Here is a 14,653-nt window from a genome sequence, read left to right as displayed (position 1 = left end):
TATATATATAATTGCTTTTTAGAAACTTCGAGAGATATGAAATAAATTGTTTTAATGGTGGAACTCAGAATAGATCTATAAATAATGGCATGTAGGATATTGGGTTAAAAACCCCTTGGAGTCAAAGGCTGCCCTAGATTTGTCATGACCACAGATGTAGTTTCAGGTCCCACAGGATTTCGACTTTTGTGTCCAAAGGGATTTTAACCAATATTCTACATGCTATTATTTGTAACCTTGTCTAGTTTGAGTTCCACTGTTAAAACAATTTATTTTATATATATATATATATATATATATATATTGTTTGGGTGTACAAATGGGAGAGAAAGAAGTACTCAATACATGTAGTGGTGTATTTATTTATTTGTTTGAATTTGAAGATACATTTCACTCTGTTGCTTTTCTGAATGTCCTACTCTCGTCTGTATGCATTTCAGCCAGGTCTCAAAAGTGGCTGCTCTTCTTTTTCTGTTTCTTTCTCTACCCCCATCCACATTCTTTGCTACTTTACATTACTGGGTCGAACACAAGAACGAGAAGAGAAAACTTCGAGAGTAGCAACAGTGTGTCTTCAGTTTCAAACAATGTGTATGTGTGTGTGTGTATGGTGTGGTGTGGTGTTTAATCTTTTGCTGTTTCTCTCCCCATTTTTTCTCTGTATGGTGCTGTCATCAGCTGCATGCTGCTTCTTCATTAATTTCCCTTTGCTCTGTTACCTCCCATTTGCACCACTCTGCCTTCTATTTTGTAGTCTGCATGCTGCTAGCCACTGCTTCATTAATGTGTACATGCTTTATTACAGTTTCTGTTGCAATTCTGTTCCAAACTTGTGCAGTTTTGCAAAAAGAAAAAAGAAAATCCTGCAGAAAAGAAATATTTTTATTTGATTATCAAAAACTTATTTTTGTACATATATGTATATATGCTTGTATATATATATATATATATATATATACACACTCACTCACAAATATATGCATTTATAAATATATATGAAAATGTGTATGTTTATACATGATGATAATGATTTCTGAGACTAATTATATAATTGTAATTTGCTTTAATTAGTGCTGTTTTGGTATTTTAGGTGTGTTTATTGTTTAATTAATCTTTAATTACTTACTAATTTTAGGGTTGGTTAAAACAGTTATTCCCTTCATCCCTTTTGAGACCTTCTGCCTCTGTTACACGTCATTATTACTATAATTAATCGCTTTCCTGTCGAGTGTCAAAATCATTGCAACATGAGATCTAATGTTTCTCGGTATAGAGTTTCAGCTCTTTTGTTCTAAGTTCACACCTCTGGCAAAGTTTAACCTGCCTCCTCTTTCTCTTTTTCTATGAGTGTTGATAGAATAAGTACCAGCTGCATACTGGAGTTTATGAAATTAATTATATGTCTCCCTCCGTGGCTGCTTATAGGTTCTGTGTCTCCTCTACAGCAGCACATACTTAGTTTATAAATATACCAAGGTTGGCTTTGTCTTCTTCATCCCTTTCAGGGTCAATAAAATAAAGTACTTAGTCAATTACTGGAGTTGATTTAATTGACTAACCCCTCCCCTCAAAATTTCTGACCTTGTGCTGAAATCAGAAACAATTATGAGGTGACGATGGTGAGCTGGCAGAAGTGATTAGAACGTGGACAAAATGATTTGTAATATTTGTTCCATCTCTTTACGTTCTGAGTTCAAGTTCTGCTGAAGTCAACTTTGGCTGTCATCCCTCTGGGGTTAATAAAATAAAGTACCACTCAAGTACTGAGGTCAATGTAATCAATTAACCTCTTTCACACTAAAATTGCTGGACTTGTGCCAAAATTTGAAGCAATTATTATTATTATTGTTGTTTAAGATGTAATACAGTATCCAATATCATGATGTTGTTAATTGAAGATGTTGTCTACCGGAGGTGGGGTACTGCCAAATTACTATTATTATTATTATTATTATTATTATTATTATTATTAATATTATCATTGTTGTTGTTATATATTCCTAGAAAAGTACCACAGTCTCTAGAGAAATATATCCGTTTCCGTTATGGTATAGTTGGGTCCCATTTCCTTTTGTAGCAATCAAAAACAAACACACACAGATACACACACATGCTCATGTATATTCTTTCAAAGACTGGTTCTGTTTTCTTTCTAGATCAAAAGTGGAGAGCCAATAAAAATCAATTGACTGGTCTCCCTGTTTTATGAGTTGAGAAATATTTAGTTCATTATTTGCCACTGTAATGTTTGGCAGTTTTGATTCAAGGTCTAATCTTCACCTTGAAAACCCATTAAACAAATCCTATTAATTAATCCCAAGATCCACCATAACATGGTCCAGCAAAGTTGAGTGTTTAGCTCCACATGTGTTGCAAGTTCAAATCCTACCAAAGTTGTATTTGTGATGAAATTGGCAATTGACTTTACAAGTAGCTATTAACTACTTGTAAAGTAGTTAATAACTACTTAAGTAAAATATCTGTAGTTTCTAATAAAGTAACCAATTTAGAAAACACAGTTCTCTCCTGTCAACTTAAACCCCCATACCTTTCTGCCCCTTGTGTCTTACTTTTTCTACTTTCACTGTTCTTTGGTGATGGTTATTTTTTTCCTTCTTATCTCTCCTTCAAAATATTAACTCTACCCTTCCACTAACCTCTTGTTAAATACCTTCCCAAGACTAAATCTGTCTCCAACCCCCTTTTCACTTCATTTCATTCTTATAACCTTTTGGTATGTATTCCAAAAGTCTTTTCTTCTCTTGCTATTTTTATTATTATTATTATTATTATTATTATTATTATTATTATTTGTTTTTTAATTTCATATTTTTATCATTTCTATCCACAATGTCTACTTTGTCTTTTTTCATCTTTCTTTCTTTATGATTTTAAATACTTTGCTGAAAAATTTTCTTTATTGATTTACACACAAACACAGACACCTGGTAATGCTCTACATATTGTTAGACAGCTCATGTAACATACACGCATGCAGTATATTTCATAGCATCACATAGCTCATGCATCAGGCACACATTTTTTTTGCACAATATCATGTAGCTCATGCATTACACACACACACACACACACACACACACACACACACACACACACAACCCTAGATACTACTCGATGGTTATGTATTACACACATAGTATTTTATAGTATTACATTGTGTGTGTGTGTGTGTGTGTGTGTGTGTATGTATCTCTCTCACACACATAGACACAAAATATCAGCAGCAGCAGTAGCCTTGTTAACCACCCCTTGTTACCCCACCACTGTGTTGGGATGCACACCATTAATAGCTGCAGGTAAACAAATGTCTGTTTTGGTCTACTTCACATTGTTTTCTTTGTTGTCATTCTCAGTGGAGCCTACCGGACAGTAGAGAGAGGGGGCAGCATCCCTAGATTACCAAACTGCACCCTTGCAATAAACTGGTGCATATCTAAATATGCAGTATGTTCTTACATTATATATGAATATATATGGCATTAGGAAGGGCATCCAGCCGTAGAAACCACGGCCAATCAGACTGGGACCTGGTGCAGGGCTCTAGTTTGCCAGCTCTGCTCAAACTGTCCAACCCATGCCAGCATGGACAATGGTCGTTAAATGATGATGATTATATGTACTACTAGATCTTTGATTGCATTTAGATGTGCACTGTAAGAAATGAGTTTGGGAAATTATAATATTAATGGTGGAGGCGCAATGGCCCAGTGGTTAGGGCAGCAGACTCTCGGTCATAGGTTCGCGGTTTCGATTCCCAGACCGGGCGTTGTGAGTGTTTATTGAGTGAAAACACCTAAAGCTCCACGAGGCTCCGGCAGGGGATGGTGGCGAACCCTGCTGTACTCTTCCACCACAACTTTCTCTCACTCTTACTTCCTGTTTCTGTTGTGCCTGTAATTCAAAGGGTCAGCCTTGTCACACTGTGTCACGCTGAATATCCCCGAGAACTACGTTAAGGGTACACATGTCTGTGGAGTGCTCAGCCACTTGCACGTTAATTTCACAAGCAGGCTGTTCCGTTGATCGGATCAACTGGAACCCTCGACGTCGTAAGCGACGGAGTGCCAACAACAACAATATTAATGATAGCTAATCTTGAACATTTGGTTTGAATCCAGTCTAAGAATCTTGTACACCTATCCAGAATTAAGACACCTGATTACGATCCAGTCAGGAACCATGTACACATATCTAGGATTAAGACATTTGATTGTGATCCAGTCAGGAACCATTTATACATATCTAGGCTTATGATCCAGTCAGGATTTGTGTACACATAGTTAGGATTAAGACAACTGATCGTGACTAGCATTTCAAACCAACTGAAACTTTGTACAAATGTTGATATTGTAAAAAATATTGATGTGGTTATTATGCATGCATGCACACACACACACACACACACACACACACACTGGTATACACATACTCAGAGGCACACATATACACAATTACAAAGGTAAATGTGCATATTCACATAGACAGAGGTTCACACACATACATATAAACATATACATACATGTATATACATTTATATACATAAATGTATGCAAACACACATGCAATATAAACATATACATACATGTATGCAAACACACTTGCAATATGCACCTTAATTAAGCATCAATGAAATACTTATTATTGGGTTGTAATTATATTTCTTAATTAACAGAACTGAAAGGTCAGTTTTTCTTCTGAAAAAAAAAAAAAAGAACAAACAAGACAAAAAAAATTCTGCTTTTCTCCTGTGTACATAGGTCCGAAACGCGGCACACTGAAGGCTATGATGTCAGCATATAACAGTTGTGAAGCAATGCTCGAAAATTTGAGCAGTGGTAGCAGTAGTGATGGTGATAGCATGGACGATGGTGGCGAGGATGACAGTGGTGTCGGCATTGGCGGTGCCGTTGCTGGTGGATACAGCAGCTTCACTTCTATTGCCAGTGACAAAGCCATTGTTTTCACTCTGTCGTCTTCCGCCGGCTCTGCTTCTCCGAAGGGTTACAGGTCGCCACCTTCTTCTTCTGCTTCCTCCTCTTCCTCCTCCTCTTCTTACCGGACCCCACCTTTGGGTAGTCACTTGCCCGAACACTTTGATGACAATGGTATGCATGCAATCATTTTAAATAGTTGCTTTTTTCTTTATTTGTATTTGCTTTTGTTTTATTTGATTATTTGTTGTTGCTGTATTCTTTAAATATTTTTGCATTTTCAATTTTTTTAATACCCTCAAAACCCCATGTATAGATTTTATCCTGTCTGATACTCTTCTCAAGTTTGGAGTCTATATTGTCTTAAAACCCCTATAGTACAATGGGTATGTATGTATATATATATATATATATATATATATATATATATATAATTGTTAAACAGGACAGTAAACATTAAGGCAGGGCAATATTGTTATAGGAAGAAAGTCAAAATCTTACACCTGTTTCTGGGATATCCCCGAGTAAAGGATATTCTGTCATCAGAGACAAATAGGGAAAACTTATATAACTTTGTGGTTTGGCAAAAGAGACCGATAGAATAAGTGCTAGACTTACAAAGAATAAATCCTGGGGTCAATTTGTTCGACTAAAGGCTGTGCTCCAGCATGGCTGAAACAAGTAAAAGAATAAAAGAATATACATACACACACAATGTTGCACAACACTAATATAATCCAATGAATAAGTTTTTAATTTTTTATTTCATATGAAGGTGCACATATGGTTTTGTGGTAAGAAGCTTGCTTCCCAACCACCTGGTTCCAGGTTGAGTCCCATTGCGTGGCACCTTGGGCAAATGTCTTTTACTATAGCCTCAGGCTGACCAAAGCCTTGTGCGTGGACTTGGTAGGCGGAAGCTGAATGAAACCCATTGTGTGTGTGTGTGTGTGTGTGTGTGTGTTCCCACCACCACTTGACAATCAGTGTTGGTGTGTTTACATCCCCATAACTTAGTGTTTCAGCAAAAGAGACTGATAGAATAAGTACCAGCCTTGAAAAAAAAAAGAAGTACTGGGGTAGATTCATTTGATTAAAAATTCTTCAAGGTGGTGCCCCAGCATGACTGCAGTCTAATGACTGAAGCATGTAAAAGATAAAAGATAAAATTTGCAGATATATGAGGATTATACTAAAAGACATGCAAAAATGGACATAACTTTTCATTAACTGACAGAGGTTATTTAAGTTGCACATGTTGGTTGAGTAACTTTTTCTCTAAACAAAGGTATGACTCAAATGTAGTCTTCATTAGAAGCAGTGTATTTGTACCATTGTTGGACCAAACCCATGAATCCTCTTCGAAAAACTTCAGTTATGCACTGTTGTACCTAATTCTTCATAACCACTTCCCTTCATCTGTGTCTTCAAATCATTGTCCCTGAAGACTGACCAAGCAGGTGGAACTCTGAGAGTGCCAGGTCTTGGCTGCACAATGAATAGGGGACTTCTGACCAATTCAGTTTGTTGATTGCCTGATTTATTGCCAAAGAATTGTTCCATTCCCATTGTCATGGTGAATGAATTCTTGTTTGGTTTCTTCATCCTAATAGCTTCTTTAAGCTTTTTGAGTAGCTCAGTGTACTCTTGCTGTTCTTGGTATGGTCATATTCCAGAAAATCAAAAGGAATGATACCCTTGTCATCTCAGAAAACAGTCACTGTGACTTTGATTTTTCCATTTCTCAGGCTTTGGAGAAGAAGTGGACTGGGCCTTCATTTCCTGACCGTATAGATATGATCATATTTCATCCCCTGTTACAAGATCAAGAAGAAGAAAACTGCTTTGGCTTCAAATGCTTCTAGCAGATTGGAGCAGATTTTTACCCTCCTCTTCTTATAATTCTGTGTCAACTGTTGAAGTACCCAGTTTGCACATACTTTCCAGTACCCAAAGTCTTCCATTATCTTTTGTAATGCATTGTGACAACAGTCCAGTTGTGCAGCAAGTGTATGAATTATGACTAGTCTCTCTGTGTTAGTCAAATTGTCCACTCACTAGCAATTGGTGTCAGAGGTTACAGTTGATAGTCACTTACTGCATTGTTCATCTTCAATACTGGTTTCTTGTTTTTAAACTCTTGTCGGTGTTGTCATCTCTGTGAACAACCTGTAACCTTCTGTGGAAGTAAGACAGCCTGCAGTCTCCTTTGCAAAGGAGTCAATGATGGTATGTTGCTTCTGCTTGGAACCCATTATTTGCCTGCAGTGAAGGGGTACAAGATGAAGGGTTACTGTGGAAGAAGAGTTATTCTAAAAAGATATGCAATTTGAACCAGCTGTCAGTTGATATTAAAAAAAATCACGCCCACATTTGTATGGGTTTTGATATAATTCTTGTATAAATAAAAACTAAATCTTCTAAAAATAATAGTTTTATTACATTATTAAGGTTGTATTTCTTCGTAAAAGTTAGTGCATGTGTGTGTGTGTAAAAGGACTTTCTTACCTAAAGCATGGATCGCTGTGTGGTAAAATGTTTGCTTCCCAACCACATGGTTCCAACTTCAATACCACTGTGTGGCACTTTGGGCAAGTGTTTTCTACTAAAGCCTTGAGCTGACCAAAGCCTTGTGAGTGGATTTGGTAGATGAAAACTAAAAGAAGCCCATTTATGTGTGTGTGCTGAGGTCAATTTTGCCTTATGTTCCTCCAACATTGATGAAATAAGTTACTGGAGTTAATGTAATCAATACCCACCTATCCCTAAATTGCTGCCCTTCAGCCTAAATTAGAAATAATTATTCAAGCCCCTAATTTTAATTTTAATGAAAAAAAAGGTCATATTTATACATGGAGTTTTATAGTTCTTATTTTTCTTTTATGTTGATTATTATTATTGTTGTTGTTGCTTTGGTTGAGTCTGTGTATTAATTTAAATATTACTTAGCTTGCGAATGTAGAATGAACTTCATGGTCATCTTATTTACTGAGCCTCATAATCATCCACACACACTCATGCAATCACAATCGCACCTCACTCAGAATCATGCAATCTGTATTCCCTCACAAATGCTCTCTCACTCACTTTTTCATGAACCCTTACTCTTAATTTAACTTACACTTCAACTTGCTATTATACACACATTCACTAAAGTTCATAGATTCAGTTTTACTTACCTTATCCAACATGAAATGCTGAGTTTAGTGTAGGAATCCTGCATGATATAAGATAAGAGTGAGGTTTTCCTACATTTTACTGCAAGGTATTCTGAGGCTATTTGAGTTGAAGAGAGAAGTGTTTTTAACTATAAACACAACTCTCAGTGACAGAGTAGGAACTATTGAACCTTTAATATCTGTAAAGGCTTTGGTCTGAAGGAAAGGGCTTTGTATACAGCCCTTTTTTAGTCCTTCCTTGGTTCTCTGTAATTTTCTCATGTACCTTATATATGCACACATTTGTTTGTTGGCATTCAAGATTTTAGATCTTTTCTTATGAATACTTTATCTAAGACAAACTCGGCAGTCCATTCCCCATTCCAAACTCTGTGCGTGTGTGAGAGTGCATGTGCACACATATTTATATATAACTGGAGAGGAGTTTCAGTCCAGCATTGCAAATCAAGACCACAATCACCAGTTTTATACCCACTGTTGCTGCAACTTGCAGTGAAGTGTTGTGGCAATCTTTTGGTAACCATTTACAACTAAGTGGATTACATTATTTGAGAGTTATCTTGGACACAGACATTTAATGAAATATGGGAACTTCCACATGGTTGTTCAGTATGCTGAAAATGGCAACCACATCTCATTACAAATCTCTTTATGAAAATGTCTTTAAAAAAAATGGGATGTATAATGATGTAGTTCTTGCTACCAGTGTCTGAATAAAAGTTAGTGATTACAGCTGGAATGTCTCTGATCAAAGAGCTGACACTGGGATTAACCAACTTTCAATAAAGTATCTGACATGAATGCAGTAGTATATATATATATATATATATAAAAGATGTTACATAATTCACAAATGTAGTTTCTAATATGGGCACAATGATAGAAATCTGGCAGGAGAGTGTTTAGGAAGCACTTAACCAGTACTTTATTTTCTTGACCTAGGAAGTATGAAAGGCAAAGTTGACTTTAGCAGGATTTGAACTCAGAATGTAAAGAGCTAAAACAATACTGCAAAGCATTTTTTTTTTCAATACTCTAATGATTTTCTCAGTTCACTGTTCTGTTATTCACAAATAATAGTTAAAGGTCTGGTTGAGAATTGAACCACTGACTGTGGTGGTTTGACATTAGGACCTTTCTCTTCTGCATTTTAGTTTTGTTCATTGCACTCTCTATATCATTCTGTAAATTAGAAATTAGTTAGCAAACAGCTGTTTGCTCTCCACCTCTCTTCACATGAAACTGTTGTGGAAGGAATCTGACCACCCCCACGTGACTGAAAGTGGACTAACGCATTCAATAAAATAAAGAAACTGTGTGAACTGCTGAGCAGTTGACAGCGTTGATCATCCATATTGGTTAACTGTATTAGTTTAATATCATAACTGCGTTTGGTGTAGTACAGAGTACATTCTGTGTGAACATTAATTTTATCAAAGGTTATTCTAGAAAACCATATCCAAATATTTATTTGGGTAATACTAGTCTTACACCTGACCTGTACACCCATGTCATAACAGAAGCAAGCATCAATAATTTTGCAGACAACAATTTTCATATTAAGTGAATTTAGCTTCAATCATGCTGAGAGATGGTGTTTGTTTGTTTTTTCTTTTATTTTTCTTTATTTTATTTTTTTTGCTTCTTATTACTGTTGTATTATTGTTGCTTCAATATGTGAGTGTAATTTTAAAAAATTTTTACTTGTGCTTGTAGGGGCCATAGTTTGTTGTCCTTGATTCAAAAGACATATAGGTATGGTTACCTAACAGTGAAGGCATATGAGTAATGGTGCTTAAGCCTCCCCATAACCATAACACTAACTCAGTTTTTGTCCTTGGGTAGCAACTGGTATTTCCTATTTGCTTTCAATTGGAAAGTACTAAAAAATGGCTAATATTTCCTTCAAACTTTGCTTTTGTTACATTTATTCAAACACCAAAGAATCCCCTCTCAGCACATGACTACAATGCTCCCCCACTACTCCTGCTCATGATCAGAGATGTACATATTGTCAGCCACTAATGGACATACTCAAGTGATTATGGTCAAGCAACTGACAAGCAAATTTGTGGTATTGAGTAGAATATTTGCTATAATGATATTTCTGCTTCTGCAACTCACCACTGAATCTGTCTGAAATGTAATGGAAAATAAGTAAGTTTCGAAACATTGATGTCCAGGACAGAAAAGCAAAGTGTGAAGGGAATAGTAGTCATTTCCTTTGATTTCTAGATAGAAGCAAATATGAAATAACATTGACCAAAGACAAAAGAAATTGTGTCACACTGTAATTTATGAGGAAAACATTTGTCACACTATCAGCTTATCTTTGGGGTGACAGGTCAGCTCTGCTATCCTCACATCCTCTTATGCACTTAAACTATTATTAGTGAACACCATAAATTCCAGTGTTCACATGGTATTACATGTGAGAATTTCCCACATTCATTGTGGACCCAATCTCTCACCAAAGATATCACAAATGAAGGGTTTTGAACACCATAAATTCCAGTGTTCACATGGTATTACATGTGAGAATTTCCCACATTCATTGTGGACCCAATCTCTCACCAAAGATATCACAAATGAAGGGTTTTGAACACCATAAATTCCGGTGTTCACATGGTATTACATGTGAGAATTTCCCACATTTATTGTGGACCCAATCTCTCACCAAAGATATCACAGATGAAGGATTTTGAACTCAGTACTATATAAACTAAGGGAATACTTGTTAACTATACAGTGCGTTTAGTTGTTTGTGTTAGTGAGATGTACCTCCCATCTATCCTAATTATTTACAATTAGCTATACCTCCTATCCATAGTACCTTTTTACAGTAGTATGCCCCATCTGTGGTGCTTGCTTAGTTATATCTCCCATTTGTGGTACTTATTTATTGTTAGCTGTACTTCTCATCTATGGTACTTATTGGCAGCTATATCTCCTATTTGTGGTACCTATATAGTTAGCCGTACCTGCCATCCATAGTACTTCTTTATAGCTAGCTGTAACTCCTGTATGTGATAGCTGTTTACACTTTCTCCCTGTTATACCTAAAAGACCTCCTTTGGTCATGAATGACCATGGGATTACACCTAGAAAGTTAACCTTCAAGGCACAAGTCCGGGCAAGGTTATTTATGGAAGACCAGTAGATAATGCAATCAGTGGTGCACTATACTTTGAAAAAATTAAAATTGGATGGTCATGAATGGAATGCCTTTGATCATAGGTCTGCTTGACTTGGGGCTTAACAGCAGCTATAACTTGTATTTTTGTTTCCATCTGCTGGAATGAATTTAACTTTGAATAATGTTCGCTAGACTGTAGGCTAATTTCTTAAGACCAGTTTACTTCCTCTAGACAAATTAATTTTTCCTACATCAAGCAGTGTTATTATCTTGTTGGTTTACCTGCTGATGTCTTATGAATCACTGATGAAAATCATAAAGACTGAAATATATCTGGCATTGTCTCCCTTACTTGCTGAAATAAATAAATGAAACAATATCAGTATTAGCTGTTGACTAGCATTGATTTTCCCCTCCCCCACCTCATCATAATTATCTCCACTAGAATATTTATTGTAGGGATTATTAAAATAATAACACTAACTTAACTTGTTTATTCATCATATGCCATCTCTTCTTTAAATACTTCTAATTCTCCATGCCAACCGATGTACTTCATTGTGCATTTACTCAATGATTCCTTCACCACTCCTTTGATAAGTGTGGTGAAATGTGTACTTCACTGATGAGGTCATGGTAACATTGAAACCTGTCTGGAGTTGTCTTCCATATTAAGTAAAATAATTAAAACAGTAATTTAATCTTTTTTCAATATTCTTTTTTTGTTTTCCTTCACTGCATATTTATTTCTAGCAATATTCGTGATATTGCTTTCATTAAAATTATATTAGAATTAACTTAACTATCACTATTTTGTCTATAGATAAACTGGGTATACATCATTTTGAAACACCTCTGGTGTGTGTGTGTGTGTGTACATACATGCATACACACATATTCTCATTATTTTACTATTTTCTCTTAAATATAGATGTTTGTTGTTGTTACTATTGCTGCTGCTACTATTACTACTGTTGTCTTTGTGGTTGTTGCTACTGCATGTGTTGCTTGTTAGCTTAATTACCATTACCATTACATCATACTCTCCCCTTCTTGATGACTCCACCCCCCACACTACTCCATTAAATCATATCCCCCTCCATGACTATCACCACCTGCCATCATCCTGCTCTCCCAATTCTCCTTCCTTAAATAAAAAGGGAGAGGTCAACAAATAAGTTATGCAAAACTTTTTGATCCCCACCTCATCTACTCACCTTCTTTCTCTCCTCCTCTTCCTTTCTATTTTGTTGACAGGTCAATAATTGTTGACAGGTCAATAATTTCATTGATACTGAGGTAAGGCATGTGTGTTAAAATCAAGGCTAGTGGACCTACTACTTGGCTAGATGGTTACTAAGTTCAAACTTTACTCCGACTCAGAATAAAAAAGCCCTGCTTGATGCTGTCAGAACTTGCTTTTCTTCACAACTTATAAACTTCTATTTGTTTATTAGTTCGAATATTGTTGAACTCTGACCTTCAAGAATTTTAGTCAGTTGTTTATTGATCTCTAAACTGTTAAATTGTGGACTTCAAGAATTTTAGGCAGTCATATATTGATCCCTCCCCCACAAATTGTTGAACTTTACCTCCAAGGATTTTAATCTTGTAGTAACCCCTAAGTCACTGAACTATGACCTTCAATGATTTAAACAGTTGTATATATTGACCCCCAGATCATCAAACAGACACACACACTCACACTTATATACAGATGTATATTTATATACACACACACACACACGTATGCATTGCTAGGTGGACATCTTTGACCATATATCATTTTTACCATCTCTCTCTCTCTTTCACAAATAGTGTTATGTGCATTTGTATGTATATACAATAGTCTGTTTATCTTACACAAATATGCCCACGCCACACGGTGGTATGGAGCTGTTGAACCTCTGTTTCACCCGAGAGCTTATTCTGATCAGAGACCCATGTAGTGTTGTTGCAACTGGTCTTAGCTTCAACAACAACAACAACAAAAGTATTCTGTTTTTGTTTTGTTTTGTTTTTGTTCACAGGAATTTTAGGAAAGATTCCAAACTATCAAACAAAAAGAAAATAATTTTTAACAAAAGATTCTGTTTCTTATCCACCTCATGTCACTAACTCATTATTATCATTACTATTATTATTATTATTTTTTATTCTTCCCTCATTTTTGTTTCCATTTCTTGCCAAGTGTTTCATTATTATTATTATTATTATTATTATTATTATTATTATTATTATTATTACATTTAATGGAATGGCAGATTCAGTAGAGTGTCGGACAAAATGCTTTGTGATGTTTATCCTGGCTCTTTATGTTAAAATCCTGCTGAGGCCGACTTTGCCTTTCATCCTTTCGGGGTTGATAAAATTAGGTACCAGTCAAGCACTGAGGTCATTTTAATTGACTGACCCCCCTCTCCCAGTATCTGAGTGGGGCATACTTAAGTTTAAAAATTATCATCATTTTATTTTATTAGGGATTTTTTTGTTTTGTGTGTTTTTTGTTTTTTTTTTTGTTGGAGATAGAGGCTCTGCTCAGGGCTTTTGTAGGGCTACCAACACCAGCGAGGTCAATGCAGTTTGATTTTTTAATTATTGTTATTAATTAACCCAATTATCAATACAGGTGCAGACATTGAGATATTGTTAGCTGTTGCTTCACTGTGCCTTTGTGCCAGTTCTTGCTTCAGTTTGTCGTTTCCCTTGTCTGTTTGACAGGTGTTCAAGGAAGTGGCTCCATATCTTTTCCAGCACCTTCCAAAAGACCCATGATTGGAGTTCCAGGAGCAGAGAATGAAGCCCTTGAGGCAGCACTAGGCCTTGGAGAGTTAGCAGGACTAACGGTAGCCAACGAAGCAGACCCACAAGCTTATGATGTGAGTATGGAGTTTGGTCACTGGTCCTTACTGTTTGTGCTGTGAGTAGATGTTTTAAAAGATGTATTGATAGGAAAGTTGTGTAGTATGTCATTGTGTACGTGAAATTAATTATAATGGTGCAGGCATAACTGTGTAGTAAGAAGCTTGCTTTCCAACCACACGATTCTGAGCTCAGAACTTACTGCTTGGCACCTTGGGCAAGTGTCATCTACTTTAGCCTTGAGCTAATGAATGCCTTGTGAGTGGATTTGGTAGACGGAAACTGAAAGAAGCCTACTGTATGTATATATATATATATATGGGAGAATTTACGAAAAAAACAACAGACGAGGACAGGTGGTGTAAACAACAAAAGGATGTATTAGTTTAATGCTCGGGAATAGAGAAAGTCTAATGTTTCGAGCTACGCTCTTCAACAGAAAGAAATAAGGAGAAAAACAAGGAAAAAAAAAATATAAAGGTAGTGGTCAGCGATCTATCATGGTGAATGCCGGACAGAAAGTT

At 36.1% G+C, this 14,653-nt stretch overlaps 1 protein-coding gene across 8 annotated transcripts in view; it reads left to right on the top strand.

The window, feature by feature from the left end:
- Positions 1-14,653, top strand: part of LOC106882575 (striatin-3) — a 263,926-nt gene that overhangs the window by 234,342 nt on the left and 14,931 nt on the right. For 3 of the 8 annotated variants that reach the window (XM_052976853.1, XM_052976855.1, XM_014933292.2), the window contains 2 exons: positions 4,779-5,126; positions 13,989-14,146. In XM_052976853.1, the coding sequence (XP_052832813.1) occupies positions 4,779-5,126; positions 13,989-14,146 (506 nt within the window). The remainder of the gene's footprint in view (positions 1-4,778; positions 5,127-13,988; positions 14,147-14,653) is intronic. The other 5 variants (XM_052976856.1, XM_052976858.1, XM_052976857.1 and 2 more) reach the window with 3 other exon arrangements.

The sequence above is a fragment of the Octopus bimaculoides genome, chromosome 25, assembly GCF_001194135.2.
Source record: "Octopus bimaculoides isolate UCB-OBI-ISO-001 chromosome 25, ASM119413v2, whole genome shotgun sequence".
In the NCBI taxonomy this organism is placed as follows: Eukaryota; Metazoa; Mollusca; class Cephalopoda; order Octopoda; family Octopodidae; genus Octopus; species Octopus bimaculoides.
The sequence above is the reverse complement of the archived record's forward strand: the minus strand, read 5'-3'. Positions and strand labels throughout refer to the sequence as shown.